The sequence below is a fragment of the Chaetomium globosum genome, genomic scaffold, assembly GCF_000143365.1.
Source record: "Chaetomium globosum CBS 148.51 scaffold_1 genomic scaffold, whole genome shotgun sequence".
Classification (NCBI taxonomy): domain Eukaryota; kingdom Fungi; phylum Ascomycota; class Sordariomycetes; order Sordariales; family Chaetomiaceae; genus Chaetomium; species Chaetomium globosum.
Genome location: NT_165976.1, coordinates 6,286,506 through 6,306,742, shown reverse-complemented (window position 1 = coordinate 6,306,742; position 20,237 = coordinate 6,286,506). Strand labels below are relative to the sequence as shown.

At 55.8% G+C, this 20,237-nt stretch overlaps 7 protein-coding genes across 7 annotated transcripts; 3 read left to right on the top strand and 4 right to left on the bottom strand.

The window, feature by feature from the left end:
• Positions 1 to 257: 257 nt before the first annotated feature.
• CHGG_02034 (uncharacterized protein) lies at positions 258 to 2,016 on the bottom strand (the record flags this gene model as incomplete). The annotated part of the gene is made up of 2 exons (XM_001221254.1): positions 258 to 1,812; positions 1,919 to 2,016. The coding sequence occupies 2 exons, from the start codon at positions 2,014 to 2,016 to the stop codon at positions 258 to 260; spliced, it is 1,653 nt and encodes a 550-aa protein (XP_001221255.1).
• A 763-nt stretch (positions 2,017 to 2,779) lies between these two features.
• CHGG_02033 (uncharacterized protein) lies at positions 2,780 to 3,295 on the top strand (the record flags this gene model as incomplete). The annotated part of the gene is made up of 1 exon (XM_001221253.1): positions 2,780 to 3,295. The coding sequence occupies one exon, from the start codon at positions 2,780 to 2,782 to the stop codon at positions 3,293 to 3,295; it is 516 nt and encodes a 171-aa protein (XP_001221254.1).
• Positions 3,296 to 4,005: 710 nt separating this feature from the next.
• On the bottom strand, positions 4,006 to 5,086 carry CHGG_02032 (uncharacterized protein; the record flags this gene model as incomplete). The annotated part of the gene is made up of 4 exons (XM_001221252.1): positions 4,006 to 4,342; positions 4,397 to 4,762; positions 4,823 to 4,930; positions 5,010 to 5,086. 4 exons carry the CDS (start codon positions 5,084 to 5,086, stop codon positions 4,006 to 4,008), a joined length of 888 nt encoding a protein of 295 aa, XP_001221253.1.
• A 1,191-nt stretch (positions 5,087 to 6,277) lies between these two features.
• Positions 6,278 to 7,348, top strand: CHGG_02031 (uncharacterized protein; the record flags this gene model as incomplete). The annotated part of the gene is made up of 1 exon (XM_001221251.1): positions 6,278 to 7,348. One exon carries the CDS (start codon positions 6,278 to 6,280, stop codon positions 7,346 to 7,348), a length of 1,071 nt encoding a protein of 356 aa, XP_001221252.1.
• Positions 7,349 to 7,918: 570 nt separating this feature from the next.
• Positions 7,919 to 8,329, bottom strand: CHGG_02030 (uncharacterized protein; the record flags this gene model as incomplete). Its single annotated transcript, XM_001221250.1, has 2 exons — positions 7,919 to 8,256; positions 8,323 to 8,329. 2 exons carry the CDS (start codon positions 8,327 to 8,329, stop codon positions 7,919 to 7,921), a joined length of 345 nt encoding a protein of 114 aa, XP_001221251.1.
• A 5,230-nt stretch (positions 8,330 to 13,559) lies between these two features.
• On the bottom strand, positions 13,560 to 13,896 carry CHGG_02029 (40S ribosomal protein S21; the record flags this gene model as incomplete). The annotated part of the gene is made up of 2 exons (XM_001221249.1): positions 13,560 to 13,791; positions 13,865 to 13,896. 2 exons carry the CDS (start codon positions 13,894 to 13,896, stop codon positions 13,560 to 13,562), a joined length of 264 nt encoding a protein of 87 aa, XP_001221250.1.
• A 519-nt stretch (positions 13,897 to 14,415) lies between these two features.
• On the top strand, positions 14,416 to 19,104 carry CHGG_02028 (uncharacterized protein; the record flags this gene model as incomplete). The annotated part of the gene is made up of 6 exons (XM_001221248.1): positions 14,416 to 17,230; positions 17,449 to 17,641; positions 17,731 to 17,755; positions 17,926 to 17,990; positions 18,196 to 18,416; positions 18,488 to 19,104. The coding sequence occupies 6 exons, from the start codon at positions 14,416 to 14,418 to the stop codon at positions 19,102 to 19,104; spliced, it is 3,936 nt and encodes a 1,311-aa protein (XP_001221249.1).
• Between the last annotated feature and the right edge of the window lie 1,133 nt (positions 19,105 to 20,237).

Sequence of the window (20,237 nt, the reverse complement as noted above, 5' to 3'; positions counted from 1 at the left end):
TTAGTGATTTGATATGTTCAAACCATCTCATCCTCTGCGTGAAGTCTAGTTTAGAGTCATCCCCAAACCACGCTTCTGTAAATTACGCTAAGGTACCTAGGCCCGGAGGCAACGTATCAACGAATCGACAGGTATGAAAGACTGGGTGAGCTTCGCTATTATACAGATACAGGGGAGGTAGAAACCGAGGCAGCGCTGCGGTGATTGCACCCCTGAAATCTACCTTGCTTACCTAGGTAGGTACCTAGTTAAGGTACTTATATGTTGACAGTTTCCGACCAGAACACCCAACTACCCAGATCTGTATAATCAACGTCCCCCCACCCTTGCACAAGAGGCACCTTGGGCCTGCTAAACTCAATTTCCACAACACGATGGCCCTCGCCATTTAGTTTCGGAGGGGATACACCATAACCGTGGACCCTCCGATCCTCGGGGACGTTACATGCAGCCTGTGGCGCCCCTCGAGGAGAAGGCACAGTGCCCGCTGTCTCAATCGCAGCCAGCCGAGCACCAATCGCCGCCATGATGTGTCCATCGGTCGGCCCCTCTCGACTCTGCTCGTTGAGCAACGTTCGTTGCCCAGGGCAACGTAGCGGCGGAATCTCTTGCACTTCATGCTGACGATGAAGAAGGGAGCTGAACAATGCCGGGGCGTGTTGAGAAGCGCTTGAAGGGCGCCTGGCTTGGGCCCGCCGCCTCAGCCGCGCTGAGGCTGCCGCGTCACTCACGATGCTTTGGAATAGAAGCTGGTGTTCATCGTATGTCGTTTGGAGCGGGCTGTGGGTGCAGAGAATATAAATTATAGCTGCCGTGAGCTGCGTGCGGAGAGCATAAATCTCGGCCAGTGTCTCTGAATCCCTTAGTGTGGATATAGCGGAAGAATACTGGGCTTGCAACCTCGTGGCCAGCGCCCCCAGGCCATTAAGAACTGAACGGCACTGGGCCACGGCATCGGATTGGCCCTCGCACATAACGGGATCATGATCTTTCCAGCTCGGATACGTGTACCGCAGTTTTGCAGCCGACTCCACGAACCGGTATGATCGATGGAGGCAGAGCATCGCGGAGTTGATGGCAAGCTCCGGCTCGTGGAACACATCATCTCCAGGGGCGGCACCTTGCCAGTTGGATTCCAGATACATGAATGCGGGTGTCTGAGATATGGCGTAGCTGCCAATCAAAACGTCAAATTTGACTAGTTCGTCTTTGACCGTGCTGAGAATGTGAGCAGATGACCTAGGAGCCCCCTGGCATCCGTGTTGGCTCTGGGTCAGGATCTGTACTGCCCCAAGAAAATGGGCGAATGCATTTGTTTCGTGTTGGCTGAGGATCTCGGTGCAGGCTAGGACCATGGATGCCAAAGCTAGCGACTCCGGCCCGGCAGTCCCGTTGTTGATATCCGACTGGAGTTTTGTCAGAGCCGAGCCGTAGTAACGCCAGGCGGAACAGGGGTTTCGCTCGATGGCGTTGTCAAGCAATGATTCGTACGCGGCCCCAAACGCGGCGGCTGCAGCCTTGACACATGCGACTTGGTTCGATAACTGGAGAAATATACGTCCCCAGGCACCGTCCTCTTGCACGGGGCGGCCGTTGTTGTCCAGACACAGGACATGGGTAGCGAGGTAGGTTAGCCTCTCTGTCCCGCTGTCTGCCGCGACCCCTATCCTTAGGGCAGGCTTCAAAGCCACCGGCACTTTGCTTTCGTCCTTGTAGCCACCGCATAACCGGCCCGCTTGGACGCATCGGCGGCAAAGAGGCTTTTGCTCGTCACACTTAACCCGGCGTGTTCTGGATGTAGTCAGTTGGATCCTATCTTGCAACGCAGTAGCTGGCTAGCACCGAGATGGCAAGGTGTGGGGGCCCATACTTGCACGTCACACAACCTCGTTTCGACTGCCAAACGACGACACGAGACCGCTTTGGTGGAGGAGCGGATAATCGAGATTCACTACCGGCAGTGTCGGGTTCTGGATTGGCAATAGAAGCTTGGGAGGTATTTGGCAGCGCTTCCATCATGGTCTGGTGGCAGAGCTGACGGGGCAGATTCGAGGAGAAGTGAAGGATCCTCAACCCCCAGCTGCTCCGCTGGAAATGCTGCGCTTGGATATGTAGCAAAGACCGAGATGGCCTCCACCCCCTGAATGATGATGAATCTCACTCCCATGAGTCTCACCCCTGACCCAATGCAGCTTAGCTTGATAAACACCGAGCTCATCCCCACTTAAAAACACCGAGCTGGGCTCCACTTACGGCTGACAAACCAATCAAATGCCTGTTCGTTACCTCTGTATCGGTATTACTGTGTTATCAGCTTAGAGGTTTACGTGAATCAGAACGTGCGTGAGAACGAGCAGCAGACCTGGGTAAAGGGCGAGTTGTTAACCAAGTGCTTAAATACCGACGGGAATCTCAGAATAAGAAACTCAACAGACCCTATCATCCAAGGTGCTTGTCCACTCGTCTCCGGTTGTCTTCTCTACTCGTTATCCAAGTTCCGTCGACTTACACAAACAACTGACAGCAACAGAATACAAGCACAGCACCGCAACACTTCCAGAGATGCAATTCCTATCAATTCTTTTCTTCATACTTGCCAGCGCAGCCGCGGCATATCTGCTCCCAAACCCCATCTGGGAAATACAATGTCACATTAACGACGGGCCCCCTCGTTGACTACAGCCGCGATGACCCCTATGCCGCATCCCCGACGCCTCGGGCATTGATGGTATCCGTCTTCCAGCCTACTACCTGCGAGTCCACCGTCCCCGTCCCAATCATGCCCGACGAAGTCGCCAAATACCAAGGCCCATTCCTCCAAGAAACCTTCAACATCACCGCCGATCTCTCCCCCCTATTCCTCGAAGCCCGCCTACCCGTCTGTCCAACCCCCCCCAACAAACCCACATGCTCCTCCCCCCACGACGCCAACCGCATCCTCCTCTTCTCCCCCGGTTACAGCATCCCCCGCCTCTACTACAACACCCTGGCCGCCTCCATCGCCAGCCAAGGCTTCACCGTCATCACCATCGACCACCCCTTCGACGCCAACATCATCCTCTACCCCCCCGCCACCAACACCCACACCAACCACACCACCATCCACACCAACACCTCTATTATCTCCCACCCCACCTGGGATTTACACCCCCGCGCCGCCGACGCCTCCTTCCTTCCTCACCCAGCTGTCCAACGCCACCGCCATGGCCCACCTTCCTCCCGCACCGCGGCCCCCGCCACTTCCCCACCGACCGTGTCGCCATGCTGGGGCATTCGGCAGGCGGTGCGGCCGTGATCGTGGCGGCGAGTCGGGTGATTCCAGGATTCGAGGCGCGGTGAATTGGGCTATGGCACGGTTATGGGCTCGCCTGCGCCGGCGTCGGTGGAGGGGAAGGGGGAGGGGGAGGGGTGGGAGGAGCCGGTGCGGATAATGGAGAAGCCGGTGCTGTTTTTGTCGCATCAGGGGTTTTTGGATGAGAGTTGGGAGGCGACGTGGGAGAGGTTGCGGGGGCCGAAGGTGGTGATGTATGTGAGGAATACGACGCATTATACGTTTTCGGATGTGCCGGTGTTGTTGGAGGCCGCAGGGCAGTGGGGGGAGGGGTTTGGGGAGTTGTTGGGTACGCTGGAGCCGGCGAGGGTTGTGCGTTTGCTGACGGCGTATACGACCGAGTGGATGGATGGGGTGTTTAGGGGGGTGGTGGGCGGGTTGTTTAAGGGGGAGGAGACGGAAAGGTTTCCGGAGGTGGTGACGTTGGTCAAAGGGAACTTGTGAAGGGATGTGGGAATAGTTTGTGTGAATAGGATCGGGTCGGTGCGTTTGGCGGGGGAGGCAGCTCGGGTAGTTCAGGGGCGCTCAACTCATTAAAGGTCATTTCGGCAACTTTTCGATCGCTAGAAATATATAATGATGGTAGTCATTTTCCTAGCCACTATCTCACTCCCGCGTTAATCATACATCAAGCCACTTTTCGTACAACATCCGAGCCTTCATTCCCCCAAAACTCAATCCCCCAGCGGATACGCATGCAACACCTGTCCATAATACAGCTCCGAGTCCTTGCTCGCCAGGAACACAAAGCTCGGCGCGATCTCGCTCGGCTGGCCGATGCGGCCAATGCCCGACTTGCCACCGAACCCCTCCATCTGCTCGGCCGGCCGCGACGCCGGCTGCAGCGGCGTGTGGACAGGGCCTGGCGCTACGGCGTTGACCCGGATGCCTTTGGGCATCAAGTTCAGTGCCAGTGACCGTGTGAAGGACACGATGGCGCCTTTAGTGGCCGAGTAGTCGACCATGGCGCTCGTGCCGCGGAATGCGACTGTCGAGGTGGTGTTGATGATTCTAGGAGGTTCTCAGCTGTTATGTGCTAGGGACTGGGGAAAGGGGCTAGCTTACGATCCGCCCTTCTTCATGTGCGGCAAGGCATATTTCGTCATGGCGAACATTTGGAGAATGTTGCTCCGGAAAGTGCTCTCAACGTTGTCCAGGTCGATGTCGGCAAAGTCCTTGCACATCATCTGCTTAGAAGCGTTGTTTACGAGGACGTGAATGATGCCGAATGCGTCGACGTGCTTCTGGATTGCCTCCTTGCACTTGCGATAATCCATCAGATCACCGGCAATCAGGAGACATTGCCGGCCTTCCTTCTCGACCATCTTCTTGGTATCTTCGGCGTCGGTCTGCTCCTCGGGAAGGTAGACGATGCTCACGTCGGCGCCCTCACGCGCGTAGAGAACCGCGACGGCGCGACCGATTCCGGAACTAAAGATAGCATGTTAATATCACGGTTGTGCTTTTATCGTGAGACACAAAGCAACTGACTCTCCGCCGGTGATGAGAGCTTTGCAGCCCTTGAGCTTGCCAGCAGCGAGGTATTCGTAGGCCTGGCCCTCTCCCTCCAGTTTTGTTGACTCGCTGGAGGGCTCCATTCTGTTCTCGAGTCTGGTAAGAAGGCGTAAGTGAACGCGTAAGTTAAAGGCTCATAAAATAACAGTTGATCAGGTCTCACCCTGGCAAGTCTTGGGCCTGTGCCTTTTGCGGGACAGGCTCGAAACTGCCGCTTTTGCTAAAGTGGGAGTCGGACATGGTGGGTGTTGTTGTTGTTGTTGAAATGTGATTTACAGTAAAGGGTTACTTTCTAACCAGTTAGGGTATCAGATGGTGTTTGGATATGGTTTTGGATATGGTTTAGAAAGGAGCGCTCTACTAATAAAACAGAGGCTCACAACAATGATGCGGACCCATGTTCCATTGGTGGTGAGTCTGAGTGGTGACGCAGCGGCACTGGGCCTTCTCCCTAACTCATGACGTCAATGTACAACCCCGCCGACTCCTTGCAACAAGCAGGCTTACCGCCAAACCATATAATCAAAAACCACATCATCAAAAGCTTGCTAGAGCGCCGACCATGCATTAAACGTGGAGCCCTCTTTGTTACCTTCGATCATGCCGGGCTGAGCCGACCTGTTAGCCATCCGTCTTGATGTTACTTTCCTGATGTGACCGTTCCCAGTTTAGAAGGACTAGCCCGCAACGCATTACCAGGGATTGGATCTGCAGCTTTTTTTAACGCGAGCATGGAAGCTCCCCCCTGATGACAAGGCCCGTTCTTGAGGCCGGCAAACTCACTTAAAGATCGGATCATGGTGGTTTTGTCCGTGTTAAGAGGACGGGGCTTGTGCTAACTACCATCCCGCCAGAGCAACGGGAGGCGTTTGACAGGGTGATACTCGTAGTTACCTAGGTATTCTATGAAGAGTTATATTCAGCACGATGAGGATGGTTTCAATGCTGATTGAGAATGCGCCGAGCAGATGTGGATTGGCGCCCGAACCCGGCTTTGAACATGAGTACCTATCTTCAATGATTCTAGTGTTGTCACCACCTTTCGGAAATGACTTGATCCACTTTTCGGGAGATGTTGTACAATCGGAGATTTGTGATAGTGTTAGCTCACTTCCTAGTCTAAGAGAGTGTATATTACGGTACCCAATGTCCGCTGGACGAGGCTCGGCCGTGTTCCCGGACTCAGCTGTTTCGCGCTGGAGCACCCAATCCGACCCCTGTGCCGCACTGCCATGAATGATAAAAGCCTCCCAAAAGTCGATTGAATGTGGCCCAGTCAAAGTTCAGCTTTCGCAGGGGAGGGTTGCAGAGCAGCTCTGTGTGATGGGATCGGATGGCCGCAGCCAACTGCCATTGGTCCCATCATTTTAAATGGCGATCCTGCCCCTTTCTTGGGACCGGTGATGCATGCAACCTCAGCTAAGTGCCGGCATGGCAGTGCTGGCACGAGGCTGTACCAGAAGTCTGGAACTGAGGGGCCAGCTTGAAAATAGTGGTGCCGACGCCAGCTTCCCCTTGGCCCTCATCCACCCGGTTCTTACATTCTCTTATCGTCTTGCGATCACGGTAACTCGCTCCCACGGCCCACGAGGCACACCCACGACAGACTGTAACGCTCAGATGGCGGAGATGGGTAGTTTGGCCGGCAGTGCTGACCACAATCATCACAGCACCCTCGAGGTAGTCCCCGCCCAGGATTCCAGCAAGCTCGCTTTCAACAAGAACGATAAGGTAGCCTTCGTTCCCTCCCACGAACATGACAAGATCGCCGTCCCACCACAACCCTACGACGACGCTTCCCACTACCAGCAAGCCGACGCGGGCCATTGGCGCCCACAATCAACGCCCACGCAAGACGGATATACTTGGGATGGAGACGCGTCAGACCCCTGGGCAGCGGGAGAAGGTGTGGGAACAGAGAAGAAAGAGAGGATTCTTGGCTTAAAGAGATGGGTCTTCTTCGCTGTTCTGGGGATCGCTGCATTACTCGTGGCCATCGGCGTTGGCGTTGGCGTCGGCGTCGGAGTCTCGACACGTCCAACAAGCAACGCAGAAGCAGACGCCGCTGCTTCCTCGACATCAGACGCCGGCATTCCTGCCACCACCTCTGGCCAAAGCGCCACCGCAACCTCCAGATCCCCGACATCTTCAGCGCCGCAAAGCACCCCCTCCCGCCAGGTCGGCGGCGTCGGCGGACGGTGCAGCGAGAATTGGGGCAGCGATTGCATCTGTCTGGACGAAACCGTCTGCTCCACCGCATGGAACGGCACGGCGCAGACCGGCCGCAAGCCAGACTGGCCCTGCCCCAACGACCCCGCTTCCATCAAGGCCTGCTATGTGCAGCCCTGCAAAAACGCGGCCCAGCTGAGTTCTCGGTGTTTGTGGAGGGAGGACTGTGCCGAGTTGGATCCGGGTAAGCGATGCCTAGATATTCTTGCTCCAGCTCTGGATATCCGCTGCTCGTACATGGATGAGACGCTGACTTGCAAATCGTACGAGTAGGGGACGGAAACGTTACGGTTTGCCCGGGCGGGAAGGACTTCATCTGCTGCGCCAAGCTGCTTACAGTATAATTATACGCTTAACCTGGGTTGGCGAGAAATAGCAGGCTCGGTAACGTTGGTCTCGAAGCGTTTATACAGGGCCCTGATAATGACGGAACTGTCCCTGTAATAGGTAGGTAATTACGGGCACGGGGGATTTGGATATCGAGGATGTGGGATGTGTCCTCTCACAATATCCGAAGGGGAAACATGAAGGGTGGATACATGGACAGCGAAGTTAGGTATTTATGTTCACGGGCTTTTAGATTTGAATAAGATAAATTGGCTCTTAAACGATGGGGATCTCCGCGGCTTCAGTCATCGTGCCCCCGCCATTCTTCATCCCACCAAATCCCGCCCTTGGAAGCTTTCACGTTATCTACTCCGGTCCCTTGCAGCTGAACGCGGCGGCGTCGTCTCCAGTGCCCTTGAAATCGTCGCCGACGGTAAAGACGGGGATGGCGGGGGTCAAGCCCTTGTGGTCTCCACCGGGGTAGGAGATGGTACCGCTCGTGCTGCCGGCGAGGGGCTACTCGATCCGCTGGACATTCCAACTACCGATTCGGTTGCGTCCGTCGGCGGGGGAGTCGAACCACTGGCCGGTGATGAAGCCGCCGTTGCCGCCAACGACGCCACGGAAGCTCCAGATCTGACCCTCCCAGATGGATTTGTAAATCTGGGCGAAGGTGACGATATCCTGTCCTTCGCTTTCGATGACCTGGCCCGCGATGATGTCGAATTCACCACTGGGCTCGTGGCCAGTGCCGATGAAGAGGGAGCCGTTGGCCGACTTCTCGATGGTGAAGGTGATTTCTTTCTCAGAGTCATTCGGGTAGCTAAAGGAGCCGGACCATCGACCAATAAGCACTGCGAGGATCGGACAGATTGATTAGCAGAAGTATATATAGTCTTTGAGGATGATTCCTTGCTCACTTGACATGATGAATGAGAAGTTTGGATGGTATATATGGTAAGAGAGTTTCTTGCAGACAATAAAGAAGCTCTGAACTCAAGATCCTATTTACCTTCAGGGAAGCTTGAGAAGAAAGGAATTACGAATTTTCTTGTGTCGTTCCTGGCCTCCTACCTCTCCTTTTATAGACGGTCATTTCCGAGTCCAATGGCAAATCACAGGCCTACCACGCCCTCCGTCCCGGCTGTCGCGCGGAGGCAATTTTCTTGATTGGCCTGATTGAAATGGTGCAGCAGAAGCGGCACCCACTGAGTATGAGAAAGCAATGCATTGTTGACCAACCATGCACCTTGCCATTTCTTCCACGCGTTCTCCTTCCAGTCGGGTTGTGATCTCCAGCTACTGCGGGAGTCAGCCAGCCTCAGTCCTGCAAGCTCAACCCCGCCGTGTCCTGCATCCCACTCAGCACTCCTCGCCATTGGTAGGTGCTTGGGTAGTAACAATCACAAGACGATATGGTAATATCTCGACAAGTCCTGGTGCATATAATTCACCGTCGATCCGGCCAATTTGGTCGATACCCCTAGCCAAACACCGGGGAAACGCGCGATTAGACAGTCCTATGAGCTAATGTATCCCACCTCAAGTGCTGCCCCAATGTTTGCCCAAATCCTGTTGGGTAACACCGCATTCTAAGCTCAGAGATATTGATCCCTTACTCCGCCGATCCCCCTCTTCCCTGGTGACAAAATAGCCATTGCCAAGCCTCGAGACGAGGTAGCTGAGAGCTGAACTGCATGCCTACATATCGGTCACACAACACAATGGTGTAGAATGGAGGTTCGCTGAAACATAGGTATCATCGCCCCACTAGATGGTTGCAATAGGAACGTCCATTGACGGGACCCCCGGCGATTATTCGAGGACCCGTGTGGATGCGAACTGGGGGAGAGAGCTGAGCCCCAGGAGACATTTTCTTCTCCCTCCTCTCTCTCTCGCCAGATCACCCGCAATAGCGCGGGAGCTGGGCCGCGGAGAAATGGGACCCCGCTCCTACCTGAGTGGCCCCATTCCCCTTCCCGCCCCATCATCTTCCGATTCCGATATCTTCCCCAGTATCTTTATACCGCCCCGAGCGGATGAGCTATGAGGTAACGAGACTAACCCCACGGCATTGGAGGTTTGGTAACGACCTGGACATGTTGAAACCGGTGACCTTTTCATTGCTTTTGGGAATAGATGGGTCGAGAGATACTCCGTGTTGCCGATGGAAGGTCACAAATCGTGAATCTGGTACTATGCAACCAATCCGTGACATAGTCTAGATAAAACAACAAGAAAACCAGGGAACCTGCTGCGTTCGAGAAACAAGCCAGAGAGGTCATTTCTGGCTTTTAGCCAAAAGAGTAGGATAAAGGACTAGATCTTCGCGGGGTACTTCCCTTCTCCTGGGCCGAGAAAGTTAGGGTATGGGAGGGAATATCCGCTTCGAGGAGCTGTTTATAGGTTGAGCATATTCTCCAGCTTCCCACACCTAGCTCTCTCTTTCGACGAACATCAAGAAGAAGATGACGATCAGCTGCGACAGAACGTCGAAGCCGACCTCGAAATCGCCGCCACGTGTGACGAACCTACTTCAGGACCCTGTCCTGTTAGGGTTCAGCTTCGATTGAAGGTAATTTCTCAAGGGTGCTTAGGTTCGGTGCAGCCAAAAGGTGCACAACAAAGACTTGTCTCAACAGTAGGCTTCCGAGCTTGTAGCAAAATGTAGCTGTGATTGCTAACTTGGAGAACTCCCAGAGCTCTCCAGAACGGGTGACTATATACCTATTGAAACCCAAAGGTACCGCCGTACCTTTGGTGCGGGATGCCTGGTGCTATGTTGCTAAGTGCTATGGATGGATGGATGGATGGGATTTATTTCGCCCGGAGGCACTGGGCCTATAGGGCCTTAGCACGCTAACTACATCCGGATCAAATCGTTTTGCCTTTAACGCGTACAAGCCCCCTACTTCTTCCCTCTTTCTCGCTGCTAAGTGCTATGTCTGGTCTTAGCGTCATAGCACCATAGCACTTGCATCCCGGCGTCCTTGTCCTTCGATCCGATTGGGTCGTTTAGCGATTGGCTCTGGTGCCCTGCGCCTCCCAAGCCCCATCTGTTGGCATATTCGTGACACCACGCCTGTGACAGACCTCCTCCACCCGCTTTAGCTGCTGAAGATAGGACGCTGAACACTTGGAGAAAGTAGCCTCCAAGCTGATCTGCTAACAACACCCAAGGCAAGAGGTAGATGGTGTAGCGAGAAAGAGGGAAGAAGTAGGGGGCTTGTACGAGTTAAAGGCAAAACGATTTGATCCGGATGTAGTTAGCGTGCAAAGGCCCTATAGGCCCAGTGCCTCCGGAATCCGGATTCCATCCATCCAACCAGACCTCCTCCCCGAAAAGTTCAAACTCCACGGCCCCTCCAACTAACACGAATTCATCGTCACGCTCAAGCACAGATGGCCAAAGGCACATCCACGCCAGAAGGATCCACAACCGCATCCCTGGCCTCCCTGTTGGACAACTCGAACCCGGTCAACCCACCAACCAGACATGACAATCAAGCAACGAGCGCCCCTTGCACGTTCAGCGCATGCGTCAAGTAACTGAAATCTCGTCTCCGCCAGACGGTCTGCGCGCCAGACCCCTGCTACAGTGGGGATCCAAAAGTATCCGGCCACCCCGCTTTTTCCCAGCCACCTACATTATATCTTGGAGGCTTTAACAGCAAATATCTCAACATCACCAAATCATGACGCATAACCAATAGATGTTGTTAAGAGCCCTGTTTAAAAACTTTAATATTTTGTATACCACCCCCTCGCTTTTTTGACAGCGGCTAGCCGGCGTGGCATTCCCTCGATCAGCTTGTCGATGAACGACTGTGGGATAGCCTCCCACGCCGTATGCAAGCACTCTTTGAACTTTGCTATATCTACGCAGTGTCACGGGCACAGCCCGTTCCTTGTAGGGTCAGGGTTGCACGGCTGAACCCCGAGGTGGGCTGTACGTAGCTCTGCGCTGGTCTGTGCGCAGCCACAGGGTTTTCCCTGAGTGCGCCTCGCCTCCCACATTCGGTTCCTCGTGCAACCACGCAATATACCAGCTTGCCCCTACCACGGTGATCCTGACCGTGATACGCAGTTCTGCTTCAGGGACCATAGCTCTGGGAATAACGTTCGCAGGTTTTTCTTCAGAGCTGCCCAAACGTGCTCAATCGGATTCAGATCCGGACTGTGTGCAGGCCATTCGATCCACGAAATCCCCCGCGTCTGGAGCCACTCCTCCGTTGCCTTGCAGACGTGAATCCTTGCGTTATCTTGCTGGAAATGCCGGGTATCGTTGTAATGAGGTAGGAGACCTTCTTGGAGCGCCTTCTGGTAAGATCTCGCAGTGTATCCTCGCCTCGGGGCATCTTCGTCGCGCTCCATCACGATGAGGTCACTTCTCCCCCCTTTCCAGACCATTCCCCAAAGCATGATCGAGATGTTCGCTTTCACATGGTTCTGGAGGTTGACGAAACGCTTATCGAACTTCTCGGACGGAAATCGGAACACCCAGCTAGTCGGATTTGAAGTGTTATTCTGACAGGAACACTCGTCTGAGAACATCGTCTGAAACGATTAGCGGGGTAAGAAATAGGAGGTAAGTTCAACACCACTAACCTGAAGGAACTCGTCGATATTCTCAAGCCAATCGCATGCAAAATTGTACCTATCCTTTGCCACTTCTTTGGTCAAAGGAATCCTCTTCATAGCTCTCCATTTGCGGATGTGGTGTGACCGGAGGCAGCGGCGGATGGTAGAATAGGAGACAACCTTGCCAGTTGCGTTAACAAGCGCTTTTTTCGCAATGGTTCGGTTTTTTTTTGACAAGTAAAACGATATACCGTTTCTCCCTTTGAGTTAGAACCGGCGGCCGGCCCTTCCGGGGTCGCAAATCAAACGTTCGGTGAGTTTTCCAGTGCTCAACACAGCGGGCGACGGTATCGCGGGATACGCGAAAGAGGCGAGAAACGGCGCGTTCGCTCTGCCCGGCCGCAACAAGTGTGCAAATGGCTGCACGCGCGCCTGGAGAAAGCTCCTGTAATCTCCCGCGTCCGGCAGTCAATTCAGCAGCAAAATCGGCCAAATTGAGCTTCATCTTGTTGAATTGTCGTGGTTCAAAAGCTAAGGGTAGGAAACCGCGAGACGTGTTTCGCGTTTAATGAAAGCGGGGTGGCCGGATACTTTTGGATCCCCACTGTACCTTACGTCCAAGTTTGCCGATTACAGCGGAGACGCACGCCGGCAAGTCCGCTTTGGGAGTCCTAGAATCAGCCTTACACCTTTCACTTGTTGCCTAACATGCATGGGGGGAACACTCGGTAATCTTTTATTGAACAGGCCGTTGCCTTTGCACTCAAGACAAGCCATACTACAGCTCTGTGACCTGAGTATCACCGAACCACTTGGTGGAAGCTAAAAGTAGTGAGGGCATTGTATGTCGTCTGTTGTTGTCCCCATGAGGAGCGAAGAAAAGTTATATTAGGCTGTTGGGGAGCCTAAGGCCTGGTACTCGGAGGTTGGACTGGAATTGGTGACAAGGGAGATAATCGGGGTCGTATAGGGGAGGACATGGGGAAAACAAGGGAGCACTCCCCCCCGAGCTACTTAGCACACAGGAAGACAACATTGCCCTGGCGGGGCAATGCACCGGAAGCAAAGCTCACCACCGCTTGACGGGAGAGGGTAGCGACTGATCGCAGAGCGAGCTCTTAGAGAGGTGTCAGACCCGTATCTGTACCATGACGAGCAACTTTTTCGTCACGGCTTTTTCGTGGCCTAGGCTTAATCTACGGCGCGGGAGCTATCGAAGTAGCCCAGGCTCCCCAAATACAGGGAGTGGATCAGGGGAGCCTTCCCTAGCCGGTCGGAATCACGAGGTTGAGGGCCAGGAGATGATCGAGCAGAAGCCGAGATTGATCACGATGCCAGTTTATTCGTTGTGAGAGACAATGTCCGTTGACGCCATCGAGTAACCGGCAAAGATGCACTCCAAAGGAAGCCCCAAATCCATGCTCGGCCGTCGTCCCGCCGCCCTCCGTCTAATTCATGTCGCGGTGCCGGTCGTTAAAACGCACATCTGAGCCGTGTCAGCGACTGGCCGGTAACGGGAGCGGAAAGCGAAGGCGAACGCACAATCTACCCCTCCAAAATCGCTAGCAGGCGTAATCTACCGCTGGGCACTCCAGACGTTCTTGAGGAGGCCGTCGCGCTGGGCGAGGCGGTTGAGGGCATCGTCGCTCTCGCCCATGGCGCGGACGAAACCCGACAGAGCGTAGATGATGTTCTCGCCCTGGATGGCGCGGCCGTTCTCATCGACCTTGGCGATGGTGATCTGGCACGAACCGTGGTCCTTGGACCGGATGATTCTGCCCGTCGCAGAGCACTTGCGGGGGACGTAACTGGAGGAGGCCTGGTGTCAGCATGATCGCGGGTCGCGGCCGGGGCAATTGTCGTCGGGTGTAGCGGGCTTACAGGTCGACGATTTCGCCACGGTCGTTCTCCATGTTTGCGGATTGTGATGAGTGCTGCGAAGTGACGGGTTCGGGTGTTCTTTGCGGTGCCGGAGAGCAGGACTGCAGAATTTCAAGCGAGTCTCGAATTTCGATTAGTTTTGCTGATTTGGTGGGTGCTGTGGGCGAGGCATGGGCACGGACCAAAAATGAGCCCCACTTCGATAAAAGGTGGGGCCAATGCCCAGTCAGCTGACGGCGCGAGATGTTCGTGGAAGGGCGGAACACACCTCGGCTTCTCCCGCTCTCGGATTCGCTCTTTTTGTTTGTTGACGATTTAGAATGGTGACAAGGCAACAACACAATATCCAATTGACGATCTAGAAACAGCTCAAACACGATATCCAAGAGCCATACGAGATGTCAATGCCCTGCATTATCGTGTAACTTGTGAAGCTGTCGCCTCACGGGACTGTTTGCGCAAAAGTTGGACGCCTTGGGCGCCGCGGGGTGTTTCTGCGGGATAGATTGGGCATGGCCACCGGTGGCCTGCTTTCTTCTTCCCCCGTCAAGATGGCCCATCACGATTCTGTTCTCGTCATTTCGTCGTCCCCCGACTTTCCATCGATTTGCGACCTCCTTCCGAAAGCGACCAGGCAGCCCTCTTTGCGCAGTGGAAGCAATGCCGCCCCGGTTTCCAACGATGCGCCAGCCGCTTTCACGAGCGCCGCGAACATATGGCAATCTTCGCGAGCCCGTCATCTCGAAGGTGCAGAAATATCCAATATAGGACCATCTCAGAGCGCCACCACGGCGGCGGACCTAGCCACCGTTCCTGCCGAGTCGCCGATAAAATCCGGCGTCGAAGGCCCGACCCTGCCATTGGGAGGAGATAAAAAAAAACCGAGAACGGCCGGGGCGAGAAAGAAGAAGGGGAAGACGGAAACAATCGAACCACCGCTCGCACTAGACATGGCCGTTGCGGACGGTCCGGTTGCGGTAGCACCGCCCAAGAAATCTGGGAGAAAGCCGAGAGCAAAAAAGGACGCGACATTGGCGCAAACCACCTTACCCAAAGGGAAAGTCACCAAGACGGCGGCAAGGGAAATAACAAAAGCCCAGAAGAAGGCTGAAACTGTCAGCAGGCATTTTACCCCTCATACCTCGGCACCGCCTGAGCTAGTCGCCGGTCCGATAGATGATTCGCCGTCCGTTTTTGAGCCGGCGATGGCACGAAGGATGGACTGGACGCCTCCCCGAGAGAGCGCAAGCGTTCACTGTCTCGCGGACTCATCCATGGAGAAAGAAGTGTCGTCGTCTGCTCTGTCTTTACAGGACCACGTTTTCAAGAACCTCCAAGACACTTATGGGCGAACTATGGAAGCTAGCGGCTATATCGGTGCTGCATTGCCTTTGACCAGTATGGACGTCCTGGGAAAACGAAAGCTCGTTGAGATGGTATCGTGCGTCGGGCACCGACAAGAGATACCCCAAGCATCCCCAACAAAGCCCAAAGTCGTGAAGAAGAAGCCCCGGACCATCACGGAGTTGGCAACGGCGGCCTACCGTCGGCCGGAAGAGGCAGAGCGTTCAACTTTGAGTAGACAACAAGACACGCATATCCCGTCTGGCAACCTGGAGCTCCCCAGTGAACAATTGACGGCGGCAAGCAAGTCCGCGAGCGCGAAACCGAAAGCCGCTAAAAAGGCCCCCAAGCCAAGGGCAACCAAGAAAAAGCAATCGCCACCCGAGCCAATACTCCTCTCCCCAACGAGCGCCATGCGACAAGTGTCTAACCAGGACTTCGTCTTTGGAACGGCAAGCCAGCTGGCAACCGAGGATGACCCAGTGCTCCTCCGAGCTTTGCACGAGGCGATGAAGGTGTCGAACCAAGCGGATAGCGATCCTTTCGCCACCCCGAGTCCCGGGAACAGCAACCTCGCTATCCGAAGAAGATCGGGAGCAGGGCTGTGGGCAGCCGGGGCTCGGTACGGTGATGGCGACTTGCTCGACGCCGAGGTGCTGGACTTGACGCGTTCTTCTCCATTGACGCTCGCCCAGTTTGCGCAGAACCCCCCGCCCCCCTGCCCAGAGGCGGTTCTGGCAGACAAGCCACCGGTAGAGAGTGCCTACATCGAGATCGAAATGTCCGACGATACGTTAGATCTCACCATTTCTCCGCCAGTTGGTTCGCCTAAGACACTGCCCCCATGCCCGCCTCGCCCGGGGGGCCAAGCGGTTCGACACAAGGATTCGAACCTCGCGGTCAGTGGCCGTCCGCAAACCCCACCACAGGAGGCTGACTTTGATCCGCCGCCGAGTAATCAGGAGCAGCACCAACTTCTGCTATCCCAGTCAAACACCCCGCAGCAACCCCAACCTGCACCACCGCCGCCGCCAAGCTTCGAGCTTTATACCGATGCGCGCCTCGCGAAAGAGGTGGCGTCGTACGGCTTCAAGGTGGTCAAGAAGAGAACCGCGATGATTGCGCTGCTGAACCGGTGTTGGGAAAGCCGAAACAAGACTGCGTTAGGAAGTACGGCCGCCCAAGCCGCCATGTCAACGTCCGCCCCGAATCAAGCCGCCTCTCCCTCCCGGCCAAGGGGCCGGCCTCGGAAAGATTCCTTAACAGCAACGACTGAAGTGGTGCAAGCCCCATCCCCGGCCAAAAAGGGCAGGAAAAAGGCGGGTGTGGTCAGCGGCGCAGGAAGTGAGGTGCCCCAACCGGAAAAATGGCCCCGTGGAAGGCCCAGGAAGGATTCCGCTGCATCGGTCTCAAGTATTACAGCCCCGGCGGCGACAAACCCCCGGCGGAGATCAGCTGCTATCAGTGATGTTGATAGCGACGAGCCCCAGGTTGAGAAGCGCTCACGGGGGAGGCCCAAGAAGGATGCAACTACATCTCCCGCAACACGGGCGACCAGGGCAAAGGCCCCGCCCTCCCCAAAGCGCGCAAAATCGCCGTGCACCACCCAACCCGCCCCGACAACTCCCCGGCGGCGCAAAGCACCCGCCAAACAAATCTTCGAAATTCCCGACTCGGGGTCTGACGATCCTTTTGCCTCCAGCGCTCCCTCCTCCCCCGATCAGCATTCGGACCTCTTCTCGTCCCCACCTGCAGTAGACCTCTCAGTCACAGAAGACACCGAGGCGTCGCTCATAGCCAGCCCGACGACGCAAGACGTGTCGCTCTTCGGCTACATCACGCGGGCGGTTGCCAGCGCTCCGCCAACCAAAGACCCAGCAAACCCGAGCTGGCATGAGAAGATGCTCATGTATGACCCGATCATTCTGGAGGACCTTACGGCGTGGCTGAACGCGGGGCGGTTGGATCAGGTCGGGTTCGATGGGGAGGTGGCGCCGGGGGATGTGAAGAAGTGGTGCGAGAGTAAGAGTGTGTGTTGTTTGTGGAGGGTGAATTTGCGCGGGAAGGAGAGGAAGCGGTTTTAACTCGGCTGGGATAAAGAGGGCGTGGAAAAGAGGGAAGTGGTTGGAAATGTTTGAACCAGGGGCTCTGGGGTGGTTGGTCCCGGCCACACGCCGGTTTGGATCACGTTCTACTTTAGCGAGCGTTCTCTTATGTTTCCATACCATGTACAATTCTAGAAATGAGTAACGATGCCTACCAATCCGTCCCACCACCCCTTTATCCTTCGTCCACGATGCCGGTTTGGTCGTCCCAAACCGGATTACCCCGGATCTTGGATCAGCATGAGTGGGGCGGCGCGGGGAGATTGGTCACACAAGATGAAGCCTCGGCTCAGCTGAACCGCATGCCAAGTTTCAGCGCTCGCGCCGGGTTTGCTTTCTTTCACAACAACACATCTTTGCAGCATGAACATTTTGAAGGCCACGTCATCTAAGTGCACAACCTTTACCACGATACAGCCATTCCGAAGATTGCCATTGGAGGGTAACTGCTGTCAGCTGTCAACATCTCGCTTCTTTTCGTCCCCAGCCGTCGCACCCGCATTCCCAGGTCAATTGAATTCAACAACCAGGGATTTCAAACCCAAGATCCATCCCGCGGCTCGACTAACAGGGACCCGAGATAAGAGATTATTTTCAACAATGTTTGAACAGGACCAAAACCGGAAAGGTGAACAGAAGGCAAAGAAGCCGCCGCCGCCAGCCCGGCCGAGTTCGAGGTGAGTGCCGGGTGCTTCGGGCCACTGCGGGAGATACACAATTCAACGTTTGCTAAGACCGCATCAGCATTCTCCTTCTCTCGCCTACCAACCAGGTGTTGCTCTTGCACAGGGTGGATACGTCGAGCTCTTTCGCATCGGCGCATGTTTTTCCAGGTGGAAACTTGTCCTCATTTCAAGACGGCCCTCTACCTGCCGCCAACAGCCCAGCTGTACATGAGGATGGCCCGGCTTATCGCCTGGCAGCTATCCGGGAGACCTTTGAGGAGAGCGGCATTCTCCTGGCCAAAAAGATAGGTCAGCCCCGGGAACTGGGCCTACTGCAGGTTCCCGACTATATCAGGGAGGCCGGCCGCAAGCTGGTCCACGGGAACACGGTCCGCTTTACGGAATGGCTCCGCGACCAAGGCGGCGAGCCCGACGTGGGTATGTCGCCGTTTTCAACCCTCCTTCTTCCCCGTGCATACGGGGAACACCATCGCTGACAACCATCCAAGACAACCTCCTCCCCTTCACGCGCTGGATCACCCCGCCTGGCCCGCCCAAGCGCTTCACCACCCAAATGTACCTCTACATGCTACCACTCACCCTGCCGTCCACCACCAGCGAGCTCCTCCAAGAAAACCAGGCGGTCATCCCCGCGCCCACGCACGACGGCGGCCTCGAACACACCGCCGCCGCCTTCGACAACACGCACACCTGGCTGGCGCGGGCCCGCGCAGGCGAGATCATCCTCTTCCCACCCCAATTCTACCTCCTGCACCTCATCTCCGAATTTTTCCCTCCCCCGCCCCCACCACCACCACCAACAACACCAGAACCGACCCCCACCCCCGCCACCCCGAACAACAACACCCCCACAACCGCCCACCGCGACCAGCGCGCCGCCCTGCTCGCGTTCCTGGCACGCACCCCCACCGCGCCCGTCCTCGACTGGGACGCCGCCGCCAACACGCGCGCCATCCCCTGGTCGCGCAAGGTCATGAGCCCGAGCATGCTGTTCGTGCGCCGCCGCGACGGTCGCGTCGTGCTGGCGCTGGATAAGCCCGGTGCGGAACTGAGGGGCACGGGAAGGGGTGGGGATGCGGAGAGGGTGGATGTTGGTGAGGTTTGAGGGGGGTGGGCCGAGGGAGGTGGAGGTTAGGGGGCGAGGGTAGGTGGTGGAGGAGGAGAGGAGGGGCGGTGGGAGGTTGTGAGTGGATGTTGGGTGAGTTGAATGGTGGTTGGGATGGGTTGGGAGTTTGTGAGTCGGAGCGAGGTGTGAGTCGGAGTTGTGAGTCGGCGGCGGGGTTTCGAGGGTTGGGGTACCTATTGGAGTGGAGGGGTGGGAGGTGGGAGGTGGGAGGTGGGATTTTGTCGAGTTTGGCTTTGAGGCAACTGCGGATGTGCAGGTGGGGCCCGGGGTCGGTTGAGTCACCTACCGGGCTGTTTGGAGCGGAAGAACGGGTGCCGGAGCGGGGCCGGGCGGGGATATGTATGGTCGTTCAGTCCTAGACACGTGCTCGAGCCCGAGTCGCATGTCAGACGTCGTGCAATGCCACTCTGCAATGCGGGGAAAGGTATGCTGCCTTGTTAAGGCTGCGCGTTGTCCAAAGAATGCCTTCAATGACATGCCCATGATCTTGATGCCTGTATGTATTGCCTGATGGCGTTTGCAGTCTCTCGGCAGCGGCCGCATGCTCCTGGATCCGAGTTCGCGGTGTCCAATGCGGCATTGAATGCGCGGAACCGGCCCGGCTGCCTCCCGATGCCTTGCCATTCACTTCTATCGGCATCGGTGGTTGCACTGCGCCTACCAAAGGCGGCTGTGCTTGGCGCGCCGCGCACCGTTTTCTTAACTTGGGGGAGTTCTGCCTAGCTGGACAAAAACAAAAAAACAAGACTGATATCGATCCCGGTGACGAGTCACACAGCCTGGGAGGCCCGTTGCCTTTGGTCCACATTTATCTTATCTGCATTTCGAAGTGATTGGTGTCTTCGTGGATTTTCACCCACTCGTCGCCTGCTGCCTGGTTTAATGATGTGTTCTTTCCTTAGAGGTACTGCTGATTGATACGGGAAGGCGTCTTCAGTCCTGACCGCTCTGCATTGGCGCCTGCGCAGCCTCATTCATGCAAGGGCCCCTTGATGCCTTGTCGGTCCAGGCTTACTCTCAATCCCAGCACCAATACCGGAGTGATACGTAAAAGAGCTTGTACGGCCTTATAAGACGATTCACCCTTCCCATCAACACTCTCATTTTCTTCC